At 44.6% G+C, this 18974-nt stretch overlaps 1 protein-coding gene across 3 annotated transcripts in view; it reads right to left on the bottom strand.

Moving 5' to 3' along the window:
• Positions 1-15149: 15149 nt before the first annotated feature.
• Positions 15150-18974, bottom strand: part of CAMKK1 (calcium/calmodulin dependent protein kinase kinase 1) — a 328954-nt gene continuing 325129 nt past the window's right edge. For 2 of the 3 annotated variants that reach the window (XM_075589999.1, XM_075589998.1), the window contains one exon: positions 15150-18964. In XM_075589999.1, coding sequence (XP_075446114.1) covers positions 18892-18964 — 73 coding nt within the window. In that variant the 3' untranslated portion in view covers positions 15150-18891. The remainder of the gene's footprint in view (positions 18965-18974) is intronic. The other variant, XM_075589997.1, reaches the window with a different exon arrangement.

The raw sequence follows: 18974 nt of genomic DNA, 5'->3' as shown, positions 1-18974 counted from the left end.
CTTCTTTTTTCCCTTCATATGTTGGATATGTATAGTATACATTTTTTTTAACTGTTGCCCAATGATCTTTGTTTACGTATTTGCGAAAATAAGGTTCTTTTGAAAGTAGGGCAGTACCACTACTTTTTAACTCCCTCACTGCCGGATGGGTATGCAACATACTGCAAAGCATTGTGCTGTTACTTTCTGGCTTCGGACTGAATGGTACTTGGACTAAAGTTGCTGCTTGCTACAGCAGAGAAATGGTTAACCAAAGGATGTGCAAATTAAGATTATGGCACATATGTTTGCCAATGCTTACACCGCCGTTTAGTTTGCAAATTTCAGCAATACATTTACAGAGAGAGACTCTGTATTAAACTCAAACACAATTCAAAAAACTGTCATGCATTGACAACAAATGGAAGTATATCCAGTACATACTGTATGTTAGCATAAATGTGAATGCATTGTTTTCCCATCACATACAGTACAAACCACTGATTGTGCTCCAATTTGGCCACCGACTCCTGCCAGTGGCCAGGCAACATGTCAGAATACTCCAAAGGCTTTAACTACTGTTGCTAAGATCTTGACTTCATTTAATTGGGTTGACATGCAGTCAATTCGGAACCTAATAGCACTGGTCATCTTATATTGCCAAGTTACACACAGTACATTCATCTACAGTACATTGCATCTAACAAACCATAGCATTGTTTCTGTTCAGGAATGTCTTCACACTGATTATTTTGTCCATTGCATTATTCTAGGTAATCAAGAACTGCTATCATCTATAGTTCTCGAAGGACCAGGAAACACCAGTCATCAATAATTCATGAATACTTGCAATGTCTTCACTTAACTCTCCATTTCAGAGGCACTTGGACATTAGAGATCCTGATACGGGCCAAGATGTCAGTACTGGCGTGTGCAAGGTCTACTTGGAGTGTCTTTCTCAAAAATAATGGGAAAAAAATGCAGAGGAGATATTCAATGAACAATTCGTCCTCCTGTATCCTTATATCACACCGACACTAGTTAAACTGCTCAATTTGTGGTGAATAATAATATTCTAATTTTGAATAACTTTCCCCACGAGTTTAGTAGATTAACTAGTGTCAGTCTTGTTCTGGGAGATTAATTTAATGTGGAGTGTCTCTGTCGGGATCTCTAACATCTCCAAGTACCTTTGAAATGGCAAGTTCATTGAAATCAATGCAAGAATTCATGAATTATTGATGTGATTCTTGGTCCTTATAGTAGCCAATAGCAGTTTGGAAAGAAACAGTCAATGTGAAGATATTACTGAACAGAAGCAACACTATATACTGTATTGTCTGCGAGATGAAATATAGGTTAAGGCAGGGGTGTTCAACTCCAGTCCTCAAGACCCCTCAACAAGTCAGGTTTTAAAGATATCCCTGCTCCAGCACAGGTGGTGCAGTCAAAGACTGAGTCACTGATTGAGCCACCTGTGCTGAAGCTGGGATATCCTTAAAACCTGACCTGGGGGGGGAGGGGGTCTTGAGGACTGGAGTTGAGCACAACTGGGTTAAGGTACAGTGTACAACTGCAATGAGATGCACTGTACAGAAGTACAGTGCTAATAGGTTCTGAATTGGCGGCATGTAAAAACAACACAATAAAGTCAACATCTTAGAAACAGTACAGTAATTACAGCTCTAAGACAGTGGTCTAAGCAGCAGATTGATGAAGTTCTGAGTGGGGGAATTACACTGAGCCGGTATTTGCTGCCATGGACTTGATTTTAAAAAGCTTCTCCCTTTCCTATTCTGACACCAAAAATATTGCTTAAATCTTTGTAATAGATGATTCAACATTTTTGCCCCGATCTTTAATAAATGTGGTATTTCTTAAACCAGGCATTGTACCTCTATTATTTTTAAGCCACTTAGACCACTTTTCTTAGAGGATTAAAAGGTGCCTGGCCATTTGCAAGAGTCAATGGTCAGATGCGAACACAATCGTATGTGTGTGTGTGCGTGTGTGTGCGTGTGTGTGTGTGTGTGTGTGTGTGTGTGTGTGTGTGTGTGTGAAGGGAAAACAGTGCAGGTAACATTTTCTCTTATTGTCAATGTATGAAGATACAGTTCTTGTATATTGCTCTGTGTGATACACTGAGCAATCTATGTAAAGTTTTTACTGTATCAAGCAATTGGAGGAGTCAAGGAAGAAGTTATATAATGTAAATATGTTGTATCAAGTGTTTAACATAAAGATATACATTTTCTTACAAAATCTCGGGTACAAGGGAGGAAGTATATCAACGTCTCCGGGCTGTAAAATTGAAGCAAAAATAGCACTACATAAAGACAAAACATACATTGTTTTCTTGAGATTTCAATCTTTAACTTACTGTACCTGGAGCGATTTTTTGGCACCACTTTCCCCTCTGGTTTTGCAGCCAGAAGACCTTAATTCATAACCACAACGGTCGCACAATCCCATGTATGTTATAAAACTATAGGAAATATGATTCTCAGCCGCAAGAATAAAAGGCGTATACAAGTTATGGGAAAAGGAGTAAGGTATCTCTGGCCCTGACTAGCCAGTATCATTTGAAAAACTATTTTAGATACTTTTATACATCGTCATAATATCTGTGCAATTTTTACTTAGTGGTGTGCTGGAAAGCACGATGAGACCTTTCAGATTCAGTGACATATGAAGTAAATGATACACTAGGTGCTGCAAGCAACTTTGAAATGAGATAATCACTAACTAATGCCATAGTAATGTTTTAGGTTTATGTTTGATGAGGAGGGAAAAAAAATGCACGCAGGCATGGCAACACATGATTTCCAGGAATCTCTCTGCCAATTACAAGCACCAGTGACTCTGGGAGTCCCAATGCTGCAGTTGTTCTGAACATTGCAGGGGGATCTTTGAAGCCGAGTCTATGGCATGTTCTCACTTGTTACTGCCCGCTGGGAATCATCATTAGACATCATTAGAGTGCAATCAGAATGTAGATTATATGGCAGATTGGCAGGCTGCCTGACAAGGGTGCTGGCCCAACTGGTTTCAGGGAAAAAAGTTAACGATATGTCGTGCTAACACACTGATTGCACGAGAGAGTACTGAATATGAATTGACTTTTTATTGGAGATTTAAACGTGAGCATCTGTAGGAAATCTTTTTTGTCTTTAAAACATGATTTCTGCTTTAGCACAGTGTGTGTGACCCAAATTATGCTTTATAACTATGGTATATTTGATCTATTGTAGTTATTCGGAATGTAATCGATAATCTACACCGTATGAAAAAAAGACTTCATATAGCTAGGAGTAAAGCGCAAGCCTCTAATACAAATGTGGTGTAAATAATTATTGTATTCATTCACTGATGGTTGAACACATTATAAAAGCAATCTAAAAATGAAAAATTGCATGGGAATAAATGGGGTGCGTCAGTCCAAATTACGGATATTTACATTTTAAAAACCATGTCCCAATTATCACTTTTTTTTTAGATCTCTAACGAAACATAAAATCTATGTAGACTAGGAAGCGCTCTAAAAAAACAGACGATTTGCCTCTAGTGGAGAGATTAGAGGTCTATAAACAAATGTTAAAACCTTTTGGCCAATCGCTGGAATAAATCAGAAACAAAGGCTAACATTTTGGTTGCAATGAATATAGAGGAGTATAGATTACAGTCACATACAGATGCAGCGGCCGTTATTGAAACACTTCACGCGGTGTATACCTTGGAATACCCATGTCATGGCGCGGGATTTCTTCCAACCGTTCCGCCTTAAGACGCGAGTGCAGGCGAGTGCAGACAATGGCATTTTAGTGTTCTGGCTTTTAAACACCTGAAATTGACACAGTAGCACAGTACTGTACACATTACAATTCATTCATTTAATTGCACACAATCCATGAAATTCAAACAAAGCAACCGGGATAAACACGTGTGCCTGGGACGATTGGCCGCGTTAATGCCGCATGGAGTACAGCAGCGCACACGAAAACGGCGCCGTGATTTGTTCGAATAACTGCAGCTGCATCTGTAATTCCATATAACCACACAAACAAACAAACAAAAAAGCACAATCCTAATCCATGTTGCTTTATGGTTGCGGTGCCACAGACGTCACAAAGTCCAGACCCCACCCACAACTAAAAGGAAAACCTAAATGTATTATTTATTTGTTTTTGGCGGATACATACTGTATTAGAGTTTTAATTTCAGTTGTTCTCTAGGCTGTTTGCTGTGATTGATGGTGTGCCACTGCTTTTGGCATGTCTGATGATTTCAGCGGATATGCTGACAGAGAAGGGTGTCACAAAAAGTTAGATAGCACTGCAATTATACAGTGATAAATAGTAAAAGCAATGAGAAAGACAACACAGAAATGCAAGACAGAGACAAAACTAGCATGCAACATAGGGAGTGTGGGGTGTCAAAGTGCAGGATTTTGAAGGTAATTGTGCTAGTATCTGGGGATAGGAGAGGACCAGCAAAACAACTGAATGGTCAGTGTTTCTGGAAGATGCAGTGCCACAGTCATTTTAGGTCAGCCGTGTCACTGCACAATCTCTAATAAATGCAGCACGTGCATCAGGACCATTGTTCCGTTAAGACTTTTCCACTAGTAACCTAGGAGACCATCATTTCTACATGATAAACCAAGTGCACTCTCAGGACTTGCTGCTTTGACTTTGCCATGACTGTTCAAGCTGATGCTCACATATATTATTTAGGCTAATTACTATATGTAGTATGGTACCCTCATTCCTTCAAAAATTAAAATACATAATGTTGAGATTATATTACCAATTAATCCTGTCCATCCCAGCTCAACTCGAGGATACACTTGTATCACGTCTCCCTGGGTCATGAGTGGCTCTCAGAATACATTTTGGAAAGGTTATAAACTGGTCTGGCCTCCTCCTCACTTCTACTCTTACTGAATTTATGGTTCTCATATTATGTAATCTCAATATTCTTTTCTAACGAACCAATCAGCAGAAAGTGGACACACTTATTTAATATGCTCTCAAACTGCATTCCTGTGCCTGAGATTATAATCTTGGTGAACGGGGCCAAAGTCTTCTCCAGCAGTGGGAAGCGACTTCACAGCATATAGAAAAAGGGTCTAAATTATTATTTTCGTGTTCTACAGAAATGATCTATTTCCTGGCATATCGTAACATTTTTGCGTTTTACACACCTACGGTATATTGTAATACCAGTGGTCCTCTTGAGAATAACAGAAAATAATCCAAATCAACACAGTTACTATGTAAACAGACACCTGATTCTTGGAACAAAAGGAAGGGTCTATTTATATTCCAATAATGAATGTTTTCGTCTTTAAGTGTCCTAATTAAAGTCTAATTATGGAGCCAAAACATTAATATAAATAAAATATGTCCCATATGTATTAAAAACAACAGTAAGGCACAACATCTGCACCGTTTGTATCACAGGAAACATCCCATTGAAAGCAACAGGATTTTTTAGTTTGATAAATCTGGAGTATTTTTTTAACTCCACAATTGCATAGCTTCTGCTTTGCTACAGAGACCCATTTGTTTGGCACCAAAACAATAGTGTGATTATTCTACGTACTTTCAAACGTCCAGATCATTAACATTGCTTATTTCAGTTGCATTCACTGTATATAGTGTCATGTACATGTACCTTATGATAATGTATCTAGGAGCAGAGACAGGATAACTGATTTACTGTGGAAAGGGTTAAGGACCCTGGCAGAAATGGTTGACAAAACACTGAACTAGATTGACAGACAAAAACCAAACAAACTATAGAAAAGTTAAGTACTGTATTAGAGCCGAAAATATCCTGACAAGCAGGTGAAAGAAGCAATATAATTCTTGTTCCATGCAAAGAAACTTGTCATTAAGATTTCCTGCATTAAATAACTAACACTGTTACATGTGTAATGGGGAAAACTAAATCTAAATGGTTTCTGTCGCTTGTTTCTACACGTTCTTATATTTTGGCGTCTCAGCAGGGATAAATTACAAAGACTTGTTGTTACTGATGTATTGTTACTTCAAATGTACTGAATTGCAGCTCCAATGCTCTTAAGATCTATCTTGCAATAAAAAGCATCGGACCTAAAGTCATAGGGTGTTCTTTTTATTCTATTGTTCTTATTCAGCTAGCAAGAGAGGTACAGAGCTTGTGATTTGTATTTGAGCTGTGGATGCTTTTAATAGTTTTTTTGCATGTTGTGTGTGTGTGTGTTTATATTATATATATCCAACACCTGCAGTGCATTGCAAACAACCATTGGTGCTACCGCATAAAGCAGAGTTATGTAAACGCTTCATTTTAACATAAATGCCAATATGGAAGTGAGATGTAATGTTCTTACTTGCATGAATGCTACAGACTAATTCCCGGAACAAAGAATAAAAATGGAAAAAAAGTGAGTTGCAAAGCTCCTAAAGATAAAGGAGATTCTTTGTTTTAGGAACATCTGGCAAAAAATGTGAGCAACTTTGTGCTGACGTTTATTTCCAACTAGCTGAGAGCCCCGGCGTTGCCCGGGATGTTTGGGGTGTGGGTGTGGCATTTGGGTGGGGAGTGGTCCACGCGGCCCATGTGCGGTGGTAGTGCTGCTGTGGCTGTACTGATGGTGATTGTATTGGTGTGCTGATTTGGGAGGGTTTGGTGCTGATGTGGGGGTGCGGATGTGGGTGTGCCGATGGGGGAGGTGCAAAGGTGGCGATGTGTGGGTGCTGATGGTGTTGATGGGGGCTGGGAATGGTGGGGAGGCGAGAATGCCAGTGTGCTGGGGGGGCATACCGGTGTGCTGATGTGGTGGTGCTGGGGTGTGTGTGTGTATACATGTTTGTGTGTATACATTGTATGTGTGTGTGTGTATACATGTGTGTGTGTGTGTATGTGTACGTGTGTGTGTATACACGTGTGTGTGTATACACGTATGTGTGTGTATACACATGTGTGTGTGTATACACGTGTGTGTGTATACACGTGTGTGTGTGTGTATACACGTGTGTGTGTGTATACACGTGTGTGTGTATACACATGTGTGTGTGTGTATACACGTGTGTGTATACACGTGTGTGTATACATTGTGTGTATGTATATATTGTGTGTGTGTATACGTGTGTGTGTATACACATGTGTGTGTATACACGTGTATACATGTTTGTGTGTGTGTATACATGTTTGTGTGTATACATTGTATGTGTGTGTGTGTGTGTGTGTGTATAAGTGTGTGTGTGTGTGTGTGTATATACATGTGTGTGTGTGTGTATACATGTGTATGTGTGTATACATGTGTGTGTGTGTATACATGTGTGTGTATATACATGTGTGTGTATATACATGTGTGTGTATATACATGTGTGTGTATACACATGTGTGTGTGTGTGTACACATGTGTGTGTGTACACATGTGTGTGTACACATGTGTGTGTATACACATGTGTGTGTGTATACACATGTGTGTGTGTATACACATGTGTGTGTGTGTATACACGTGTGTGTGTGTATACACGTGTGTGTGTGTGTATACACGTGTGTGTGTGTGTATACACGTGTGTGTGTGTGTATACATGTGTGTGTGTGTATACATGTGTGTGTGTGTATACATGTGTGTGTATACATGTGTGTGTATTGTGACAGAAACCAGGGGTTGGTAATAAACTCCATATACAGGGCTCCCAGGATACTGAACAGTTTCTGTCCTGTCTAAGCTGAACAGGGCAGCCTCGTGGTACAGGCACTCCATTCCACAGTTTGTCTGCTGCCTGTTTTCTGTCACCTGTCATGCTGATTAGAGTTCAGGTATATAAGACCTGTTTCCTGTTTCCTCTGGGCCCCGCCCAAGAGCCTGGAAGGCTGCTGAACTGCAGAGGGGTGAGAAAGCCTCTTTCCCAAATCGCTTCATTCATTCTGTTAGTTTGTCTAAAGACTGCAAAGGTACTTATTTTGTTGGTGGAAGTGGACAAGCCACTTCCAACTCTGAGTCAGGGACATCTAAGTTTAAGTTATCGCTCAGACGAGCAGCTTTTTGTTTGGCTTTGTTTTCTGTTTAAACTGTGGCAGTCTCAGTGCCTGGGACTGAATAAACCAGGCATAGCCTGTTTAAAGGAACAGTACGTGACGTCTCATCATTTAACCTACCCTAAAAGACCGTGTTCTAACAGTCCCGGACAGACGGCGGAGCCCCGGAGTAAGCCGTTTGTCACATATGGTGGAGAATGCGGGCAGAACACTGAAAGGTCTGGGGGTTAAAGAACTTTAAAAAAAAAAAAAAAAAAAAAAAGAAGGTTTTTTTTTTTTCTCTCTCTCCAAACAAGATGGAAGACGTGGTGAGTGCGCTGGTACGCAATGTCGCTGTCCAGAAAGACGCGAATGAAGCCCAGCAACAGGCGAGTGAAACCCAGCGACAGCTGTTAATAGCCCAGCAAGAGACTAATGCAAACCAGCAAGAGACAAACCGCCTGCTGAGAGAGGAGCAAAAGCGGTTCGCTCAGGGCTTACAGCAGGAACTCGAGATCCTGAGGGGGACTATCAGTAACCTTCCACTGGCAGAGGCAGCCCCAGTTCCGAAAATGACCAGGGCAAGCCACTACCTTCAGAAGATGGGACCCTCGGATGATGTGGAAGCCTATCTTCTCACGTTTGTACGCACGGCACAGAGAGAGGGATGGCCAGAAGCTGAGTGGGCTGGTCTAATCGCACCCTTCCTAAGCGGCGAACCCCAGAAGGCTTACTTTGATCTAGAGCCAGCCGAAGCTAACGTCTATGCAAAATTGAAGTTCGAGATCCTCGCCCGCCTCGGCGTAACCACGGCTGTTCGTGCCCAAAGGTTTCACGCATGGTCCTTCACGATGGATAAAGCCACCCGAAGCCAGATGTATGACCTCATCCACCTCGCCCGGAAGTGGCTACAACCCGAGATCAACTCAGCAAGCCACATCGTGGAACGGTTGGTCATGGACCAGTTCTTGAGGAAACTTCCCTCTGCCTTACGCCGTTGGGTCAGTCGGAGTGACCCCCACAATGCGGATGAGCTTGTGGCCCTTGTAGAAAGGTACAGTGCAGCAGAAGAGCACCCGCAACCCACAGTCGTGGAGCAACCCCACTATCCGAGGTTCCAGGACTCTTCCAGAGACGGTAAAAGGGTACCGGGGTTAAGGGGCGCTGAAGAGCGGCGACCACCTTCACGCCGCTCCAGCAACAGTGGTTCGCACACTAAGGGCAATAGCCAACATGGGGAGCCGGGAAAAGGCTCTAAGTGGGACACAGACTATGTACCTAAATGTGTAAATTGTCATGAGAGGGGCCACACAGCAAAAATCTGCCCACTAAATGATGAGCCCATGCAATGCAACAGCGTGGAACCTTATTCGCTGTTGTCCCAATGTATGGGCCCTAGCCCAGAGGACCCCTTGAATAACCATCTGTGGGCATTTGTAAAGGTTAATGGTAAGAGGGTTCGGGCACTTCTTGACTCTGGGAGTATGGTCACACTAGTGTCCGAATACCTATTGCCCATTAAGAAGAAACAGGTAAACAGTTCACAAAGAGTGGCAATTTGTTGTATACATGGGGATAATCATGAATATTCCACTGTTGATGTTTTTTTTTAAACAGAATTTGGTTCTTTAGATTTCAAGGTGGGTGTTGTACCCAAACTGGCACATGATGTGTTAATAGGGACCAACTTTCCCCATTTTCTAAAAATGTGGTCCCCAGCTCAGAATAGCGCCCAGAGTTCAATAGCAGACCATAACGAAGTGTTAGAAGAAACAAATCCTTTCCCTTTTTCAGAAATGGAGGTTGACGAGGGCCCAAATAAGAAGGGGGAAAAGGAGGAGTGCTGTGAAATTCCCTTCCCCATCACTACTTTGGTAGGGAATACCCCAAATCAAGATGTTGATCAGGCACTTACCACCCCAGTACAGGATAAGACCCTCGCTGACCTAGAGGTCAGTCCTGGGAGTTTTAAGAAGGCCCAGTGGGAGGACCCCACATTAGCGGTAGCAAGGGGAAATATACGGGACCAGAATAGTACTCATGGCCAACCAGATAGGTCACTTGCTTACCCCTACTTCGAGGTAGAGAACGACCTAGTATATCGGGTTGATAAAAGAAAATCAGTTACAACTAAACAATTGTTGGTACCACGGACATTCCGTAACGTAGTATTACACCTCGCACATAGTCATCCATTGGGGGGACACCTAGGGGTGGAAAAGACAAAAGAAAAGGTTCTCCGAAGCTTTTATTGGCCTGGGGTTCTGGCAGAAATTACAAACTATTGTTCCTCATGCCCAGAATGTCAGATCACCGCCCCGTTCAAAGCATACCGCAGCCCATTGGTACCCCTTCCCATAATAGAGGTACCATTTGACCGGATTGCTATGGATCTAGTAGGACCCCTAATAAAGTCTGCTAGGGGACATCAGCATATATTGGTAATATTAGATTATGCTACCCGATATCCGGAGGCAGTTCCCCTACGTAGCACCTCTGCTAAAAACATAGCAAAAGAGTTAGTACTTCTGTTTTCCCGGGTCGGAATTCCTAAAGAGATCTTATCTGACCAGGGAACACCATTTATGTCCCAAGTAACAAAAGAGCTATGTAAACTCCTAAAAATCAAGCATCTCAGAACCTCAGTCTATCATCCACAAACAGATGGTTTAGTGGAAAGGTTCAATAAAACCTTAAAGAGCATGTTACGCCGGGCGGTCGATAAGGATGGGAAAAACTGGGACTGTTTGTTACCATACCTGTTATTTGCCATTAGGGAAGTTCCCCAGTCATCCACAGGCTTCTCCCCGTTTGAACTATTGTATGGCCGACATCCAAGGGGCTTACTGGATATAGCCAAAGAAACTTGGGAACACGAGGTTACCCCTTACAGAAGTGTAATAGAGCATGTTGCCCAAATGCAGGACCGCATTGCTGCAGTCCTACCCATAGTGAGGGAACACATGGAGAAAGCTCAAGAAGCACAAAGGAATACGTATAATAAGGGTGCTAGGGTCAGAATTTTTTTTCCAGGTGATAGGGTACTAGTTCTGGTTCCCACCGTGGAGAGTAAATTCCTTGCTAAATGGCATGGGCCATATGAGGTCTTGGAAAGAGTGGGAGAAGTAAATTATAGGGTAAGGCAGCCAGGTAGGAGGAAACCTGAGCAAATTTACCATATAAACCTACTCAAGCCCTGGAAAGATAGAGAGGTCTTGTTAACCCTAGTACCCCCAGGTCCGTCAGAGAATCAAGAAACTGACCCAGAGGTTAGCATAGCTGAAACACTGTCCGTGCATCAGAAACGAGAGGTCCAGAGTTTAGTGAGAAGGAACAAAGAAATCTTCTCTACACAGCCAGGTAAAACTAACGTAATTAAACATGACATAGTCTCTGAACCGGGGGTCCGAGTTAACCTTAAACCGTACCGAATCCCAGAGGCCAAGAGAGAGGCTATAAGTTTAGAGGTTAAAAAAATGCTAAAACTAGGCGTAATTGAGGAATCCCAAAGTGGGTGGAACAGCCCTATAGTTTTAGTCCCAAAGCCAGACGGTACAACAAGGTTTTGTAATGACTACCGGAAACTAAACGCGGTGTCAAAATTTGATACTTATCCTATGCCCAGGGTGGATGAACTTGTAGAGAGACTGGGCAAAGCCCGATATCTCACAACCCTAGACCTAACAAAAGGGTACTGGCAGGTTCCCCTCACAGAAAGGGCAAAAGAAAAAACAGCCTTCTCAACCCCAGACGGCCTCTTTCAATATAAGATGCTGCCTTTTGGCTTACATGGAGCTCCCGCCACATTCCAAAGAATGATGGATAAAATTTTAAAACCACATGTTCGGTACGCTGCCGCCTACCTGGATGATGTGGTAATCCATAGTGAAGATTGGCAGTCCCACCTTCCAAAGGTCCAAGCTGTGCTCGACGCAGTTCGGTCTGCTGGACTAACTGCTAACCCCGCTAAATGCACTATTGGTCTGGAGGAGGCCAAGTATCTGGGGTATTCTATTGGTAGAGGGTTACTCAAACCACAAACACTCAAAGTAGAGGCGATACAAAATTGGCCAAGGCCAGTCACAAAAAAACAAGTAAGGACCTTTTTGGGGTTAATTGGCTACTATAGGAGGTTTATTCCCAATTTTGCAACTAAGGCAACCCCACTAACCGACCTCACAAAAGCAAGAGGACCGCTAATGGTAAAGTGGTCCCCCGAAGCCGAACAGGCCTTTAGAAGCCTGAAAGAAGCTCTCTGTGCCCAACCAGTGTTGGTCACACCTGACTTCTCCAAAGAGTTCGTAGTCCAAACCGACGCATCTGAGGTAGGGCTGGGGGCGGTACTCTCCCAGGAGTCTCAAGGGGAGGAGCACCCCATCCTTTATTTAAGTAGGAAACTAAATCCCCAGGAGAAAAATTACTCCATAGTCGAGAAAGAGTGTCTCGCAATAAAGTGGGCTGTAGAGACACTCAAGTATTATCTGTTGGGGAGAAAGTTCCGATTGGTCACAGATCATGCACCCCTTACCTGGATGTGTCAAAATAGGGAGAAGAACGCTAGGGTGACCAGGTGGTTCCTAAGCCTACAGCCCTTTAAATTTTCTGTGGAACACAGGTCGGGGCACAAACATGGCAATGCCGACGGGTTGTCAAGGATGCACTCCCTAATATCCATGGTCGCTCACCCCTCGAGGTCTGAGCTGGGGGGGAGGATATGTGACAGAAACCAGGGGTTGGTAATAAACTCCATATACAGGGCTCCCAGGATACTGAACAGTTTCTGTCCTGTCTAAGCTGAACAGGGCAGCCTCGTGGTACAGGCACTCCATTCCACAGTTTGTCTGCTGCCTGTTTTCTGTCACCTGTCATGCTGATTAGAGTTCAGGTATATAAGACCTGTTTCCTGTTTCCTCTGGGCCCCGCCCAAGAGCCTGGAAGGCTGCTGAACTGCAGAGGGGTGAGAAAGCCTCTTTCCCAAATCGCTTCATTCATTCTGTTAGTTTGTCTAAAGACTGCAAAGGTACTTATTTTGTTGGTGGAAGTGGACAAGCCACTTCCAACTCTGAGTCAGGGACATCTAAGTTTAAGTTATCGCTCAGACGAGCAGCTTTTTGTTTGGCTTTGTTTTCTGTTTAAACTGTGGCAGTCTCAGTGCCTGGGACTGAATAAACCAGGCATAGCCTGTTTAAAGGAACAGTACGTGACGTCTCATCATTTAACCTACCCTAAAAGACCGTGTTCTAACAGTCCCGGACAGACGGCGGAGCCCCGGAGTAAGCCGTTTGTCACAGTATACATGTGTGTGTGTGTATACATTATGTGTATGTATACCTGTGTGTATACGTGTGTGAGTGTATACGTGTGTGTGTATGTGTACATGTGTGTGTGTGTATGTCTCCATGTGTGTGTGTGTATGTCTCCATGTGTGTGTGTGTATGTCTCCATGTGTGTGTGTACGTGTACATGTGTGTGAGTATACGTGTACATGTGTGTGTGTACGTGTCTACGTGTACATGTGTGTGTGTGTGTGTGTGTGTGTACGTGTACATGTGTGTGTGTACGTGTCTACGTGTACATGTGTGTGTGTGTCTACGTGTACATGTGTGTGTGTCTACGTGTACGTGTGTGTGTGTCTACGTGCGTGTGTGTACGTGTGTGTGTGTGTACGTGTGTGTGTGTGTGTGTGTGTGTGTGTACGTGTGTGTCTACGTGTGTGTCTATGTGTGTGTGTGTCTACGTGTGTGTGTTTGTGTCTACGTGTGTGTGTTTGTGTATACGTGTGTGTGTGTATACGTGTGTGTGTGTGTATACGTGTGTGTGTGTCTACGTCTGTGTGTGTGTGTGTGTGTGTCTACGTATGTGTGTGTGTGTGTCTACGTGTGTGTGTGTGTGTCTGTGTCCCTGTGTGTCCTTTGGCCCGTGACTCCGCCTCAGGGAAGGGGGGGGTGGGGGGGGAGGTGGTGGGAAGGGGGGGGGGTGGGGGGGAGGTGGTGGGAAGGAGGGGGGTGGGGGGGAAGGGGAGGTGGGGGGGAAGTGGTGGGAAGGGGAGGGGGTGGGGGGGAGGTGGTGGGAAGGGGGGGAGGTGGTGGGGAGTTGGGAAGGGGGGTGGGGGAGGTGGGAAGGGGGGTGGAGGTGGTGAGGAGGTGGTGGGAGGTTGTAAGGGGGGAGTGAAGGGAAGGTGAAGGGGGGGTGAAGGTGGGGGTGGAGGGGAGGTAAAGGGTGGGGGTGGAGGGGAGGTGAAGGGGGGGGTGGAGGGGAGGTGAAGGGGGGGGTGGAGGGGAGGTGAAGGGGGGGGTGGAGGGGAGGTGAAGGGGAGGTGAAGGGGGGGGGGTGGAGGGGAGGTGAGTGGAGGTGAAGGGGGGGGGGGGGTGGAGGGGAGGTGAAGGGGGGGGTGGAGGGGAGGTGAAGTGGGGGTGGAGGGGAGGTGAAGGGGGGGGGGTGGAGGGGAGGTGAAGGGGGGGTGGGGGAGGTGGGAGGTGAAGGGGAGGTGGGGGGGGGTGAAGGGGAGGTGAAGGGGGGTGGAGGTGAAGGGGGGGTGGAGGGGAGGTGAAGGGGGGGTGGAGGGAGGTGGAAGGGAAGGGAAGTGGAGTGAGGGGAGGTGAGGGGTGGGTGAGGGGAGGTGAGGTGAAGGGGGGTGAGGGGAGGTGAAGGGGGGTGAGGGGAGGTGAAGGCCGCTCCCTCACCCGTCCGGCCGCTCCCTCACCCGTCCGGCCGCTCCCACGTGGATCTGAGGCGGGAGGCAGCTTGTTGTGGCCGCTCCCCCGCTGTGTCCCGGGCGCTCGCTCGCTCCGCTGACTGTAGCGGCGCCGGGGGGGGGGGGGTGTGGAGGGGAGGTGATTTGAAGGGGGGTGAGGGGTGGGTGAAGGCCGCTCACTCACCCGTCCGGCCGCTCCCACGTGGAACTGAGGCGGGAGGCAGCTTGTTGTGGCCGCTCCCCCGCTGTGTCCCGGGCACTCGCTCCTCCGCTCACTGTAGCGGCGCCGGGGGGGGGGGGGGTGTTTGAAAGCGCGGGAGACACGGGGAGAGGAGGACGTGCGCGCGGGTGTGGAGGCTGATTTCGGGGAGGAAGAGGCGGAGGCGGAGGCGGGTATGTGAGCCCCCCCCCCCGGGTTATACAATGCTGCTAATGTACACCCCCCCCCCCTACTGTGTGTGTGTGTGTGTCCCTGTGTGTGTGTGTGTGTGTGTGTGTGTCTGTGTCTGTGTCTGTGTGTGTGTGTGTGTGTGTGTGTGTGTGTGTGTGTGTGTGTGTCCCTGTGTGTGTCCCTGTGTGTGTGTTTGTGTCCCTGTGTGTGTGTTTGTGTCCCTGTGTGTCCTTTGGGCCGTCACTCCGCCTCAGGCCAATGAGAGGTGTGCGGGGGCGGCCCAAGGGACCAATGAGATTTCCCCTAGGGACACCGGACATCCAGCAGGCAGGCAGGCAGGCAGGCAGGCATACAGTGCTTTCACTAATATAGTATAAGATGAAGTGGTTGTATACAAGCATCTTGCTTTGAAATAGATTTGGGGACTAAATTGTCTATTTTCTTCTCAAACAATACGATATTCACATCATGCAAGTAAGTGTGTGTTAAGGAAAATAAATGTCATGCTTGGACAATTCAACCTCTTTTATTGCTGAAGGACCACTAAAACATTGGGAGATTAGTGCCAAAATCCTGCAATGATTAGTGTCAAATGATTTCTTTCGAGTATGTGGGGTTTGTCTACCAAGGCAATTTTGGAGCAGAGGACAAGCGTTTGGAAGCCACTAGACCAGTGGTTCCCAACATATTTTTGGTTAAGAAACCCCAAGTGAAATTCTGTGGTACCCCCCAACCATCTCTAATAGCAACTCTGTTATCAGATGCACTGTAAATTCTTCTGTATTTGACAATTTTTAAATTACCAAAAAATTGCAGGGAACCCTTTAGGGATGTCCAGGGAGCCCAAGGGTTCCTAGGAGCCCTGGTTGAAAAACACTGCGCTGGACCTTTTTTTCCCATGCACAGTTGCAACAAATGTAGAAACAGAGAAAGAAAATTGCACAGAAGCGCACAAGAGATGGAATTAATAACAGTATTTTAATAAAACAAACACATAAATAGCTGAGAGGATCCAACCCCTTCTCAGCTCAAGAAGTAAAATGCCCAGAAACTAAAACCATACATATGGTCTCTTAACATATAATGTCTAGGGAAAATACATCACATACAACAAAAAGACAATCAGTGTAAAAATAAACAAAGAAAGTACTAACAGCCCAAGGGGATTTGAATGAAAACCGCCATAGAGGACTATATAACCGCTGACAGGGGGAGACGAACACTTACACTAAGGCAAAGGTGGGGGTCCACAGATGACCGCACAGGATCCGGATCGCGGCACCAGGGAAGATGAAACAGCCACCACTTGAGCCTCAGGCAGGCTCCGTCTCAGCCTCTCAGCAAACACGCGCAGGATGACCTGTCGTGACCTCTACGCGTTTCGCACCACGTGCTTCGTCAGTAGGTCACGTACAGCGTCATCCGCGCGTATTTATAGAAGGAAGGGAGTTTACGTACAGCGTCATCCGCGCGTATTTATAGAAGGAAGGGAGTTACGTACAGCGTCATCCGCGCATATTTATAGAAGGAAGGGAGTTAAAAGAATTCCATCTCTTGTGCGCTTCTGTGCAATTTTCTTTCTCTGTTTCTCAGGGTGTCCTCCCCCCTTTTTAGGGGGGATCACCTCTGAAGTGGGAGCCTCTGGGGAGACGCTCCATGCACGTGCAGCACAGGGATTTTTCCAACAATAACTTCTGCAGCACGAGCGCTGAATATCCTATCCCTGCTTTCAAGGAAATGTTGAAACAGTTTCTTATATCTGGTGCAGACTGTGACACAGATTGAGGGGAGAAAAAGTGACGCACAGATGCACAGATTGATACCTCATTATATTCTGTGCATCATGTATCGCCTCTTTATGACAACCCCCAAATGTCACATTGACAAACACGGGGCAAAAATAGAACAAAGACCTTAATACACTGAAATGAAGACCTTGGGACTAAGAGCAGCAAAACAAAAAGGACTCCCCTTGTCCCAATTTTGCACCATAATTGCCTTAGTATACTGTATAGACATTCATTTTTGTTGAACGTGAAAGAGTATGATACATACTGTAGGTATCTGATATTTGGTGCATAATCTGAAAAGCAGCTTTAATACATCTGAAATTTGATGTAACGGGTGTAGAAAAATGATGCTAAGACGAGCCAAACTGGATTCAGGTTTTTGCTTGTGGAAAAATGCAAATGGTGAAGTCTTGCATGAAAACGTTTTTCACAGCTGTACCAGAGTAGACTTCAATGATGCTTTACCACTTTCTTTAATTACTGTTTCAATGTTTCTCTGTGTGATACTGACTACGTGTGTAGTCATGCTAACAGATCTGATTTTGTAGCTCTTATCCAATCAAATTTCCATAATGAAGAAACAGATGCAAACTTTATAAGAAATGCAAGCTGCTTGATAGGTGGTTTATCAGTGATGATTCTATGAAGTGCATTCTGTATAATTAAAAAGCAAAATACTTGCTTTACACATTCCATTCCTTGCTTCTCAACCCCTTCCACGCCAACAGTAGAACATGAGAGCCTTCCCGGCAAATGGCAACCTGCCCAGAAATGACCGTTATGCTTGTTCTTTATTTCATTTTTCAGGTTTAAAAGTGCATTACAAAAGACAGCAACATATTCATTAATGGTATTTTAAATGGCTTCATATCATACATAAATGTCTTCAATTGCTGTGTTAATGAACAAGCTCAGATGTAATAACCAGACTTCTTAAGAAAATCAAGATGAGGATACCTGTAATGGGTCACACATAATATCAGAGATGATGATCAATACCAAGCCAAGTTTTAATTCCCTGCTCCATATCTATCCTAAAAGTTCAAGAAACAGAAATTATAAATCACTGAAACAAAAGTATGGAATTTGAGGACAAAGTACTCAGGCCCATATTTACTAAGTGGTGCTACTCCATTAAAAACACCCCCAAGTTGTGGAAGACACCTTACAGCCCATTCAAGTGAATAGATTGTAGCGTCTTCCGGCGCCTGAAGGTACGTTATCACATAGCTAATATGACCCTCAACACTTTGCAGAGAACAGGAAAAATGAAATAATAAAGGATTAAAGATGGGATGTAGGTGAAAAGAAGAAATAGCCCTTCCTGTAGTAAATGTAAACATTTCTATCCACTGACAAGCCAGGCGGCCTGAATTAAACCAAGATTAGTGTCACAGTCCTATTTCCTGCTCAGAGGCAGACGTTGTGCAATTTTACACTAACTAATACAACACATCAAAAGCATTGATCTCAGCAGCAACTATGGTTTTCAGAAAAGGAATTATTTAAGTCCCCACAAGGGGCTCTACTTGTACTGCAATAAAAAGTTGTCATATTGTACAAGAGAAGCCTGAAGCTAAGAAGCTACGGCACAGCACTGTGAATAACTTCTCAGAGACTAGTCAAGAAGCTGTAACAGCTTCCCCAAAGCAAACCTTTGGTTTTTGATTATAAATAAAGAGACATTCATTGGTCAAGCAATCCTCAAGCTACACTGACTGCATAATGCAGAAGCACAGATGGAGATGAGGCACATAGTTGGTTTCCCGTGAACATACACATATTTACACATACATGCAGACAGACACAATTAGCACAATTAACTTAGACGGTCGCTATTAGGTGATAGCATTCTTTGAACAATTGTAAACCTTTCACAAAGACCTTGAAAATGTTGGTTTCAGATTTGTTTTTACAGACCGCAAGCTTTGGTTCATGATGGTGATGAGTGTACAAGTGTGTGCAACATTGTAATGCGAGGGTCGTAGCAGCAGGCGAGAGTGATCCGGACATGCATGTACTCAGGACGTTCCATCATCTTCCTCCACGTCAGGGAGTTCTGAATCCTTCACTCCTTCTCCACTCACTTGTTTTCTACATGAAA

Source organism: Ascaphus truei, chromosome 3 (assembly GCF_040206685.1).
Source record: "Ascaphus truei isolate aAscTru1 chromosome 3, aAscTru1.hap1, whole genome shotgun sequence".
Lineage (NCBI taxonomy): Eukaryota > Metazoa > Chordata > Amphibia > Anura > Ascaphidae > Ascaphus > Ascaphus truei.
This window is presented reverse-complemented; position numbering and strand designations above follow the sequence as displayed.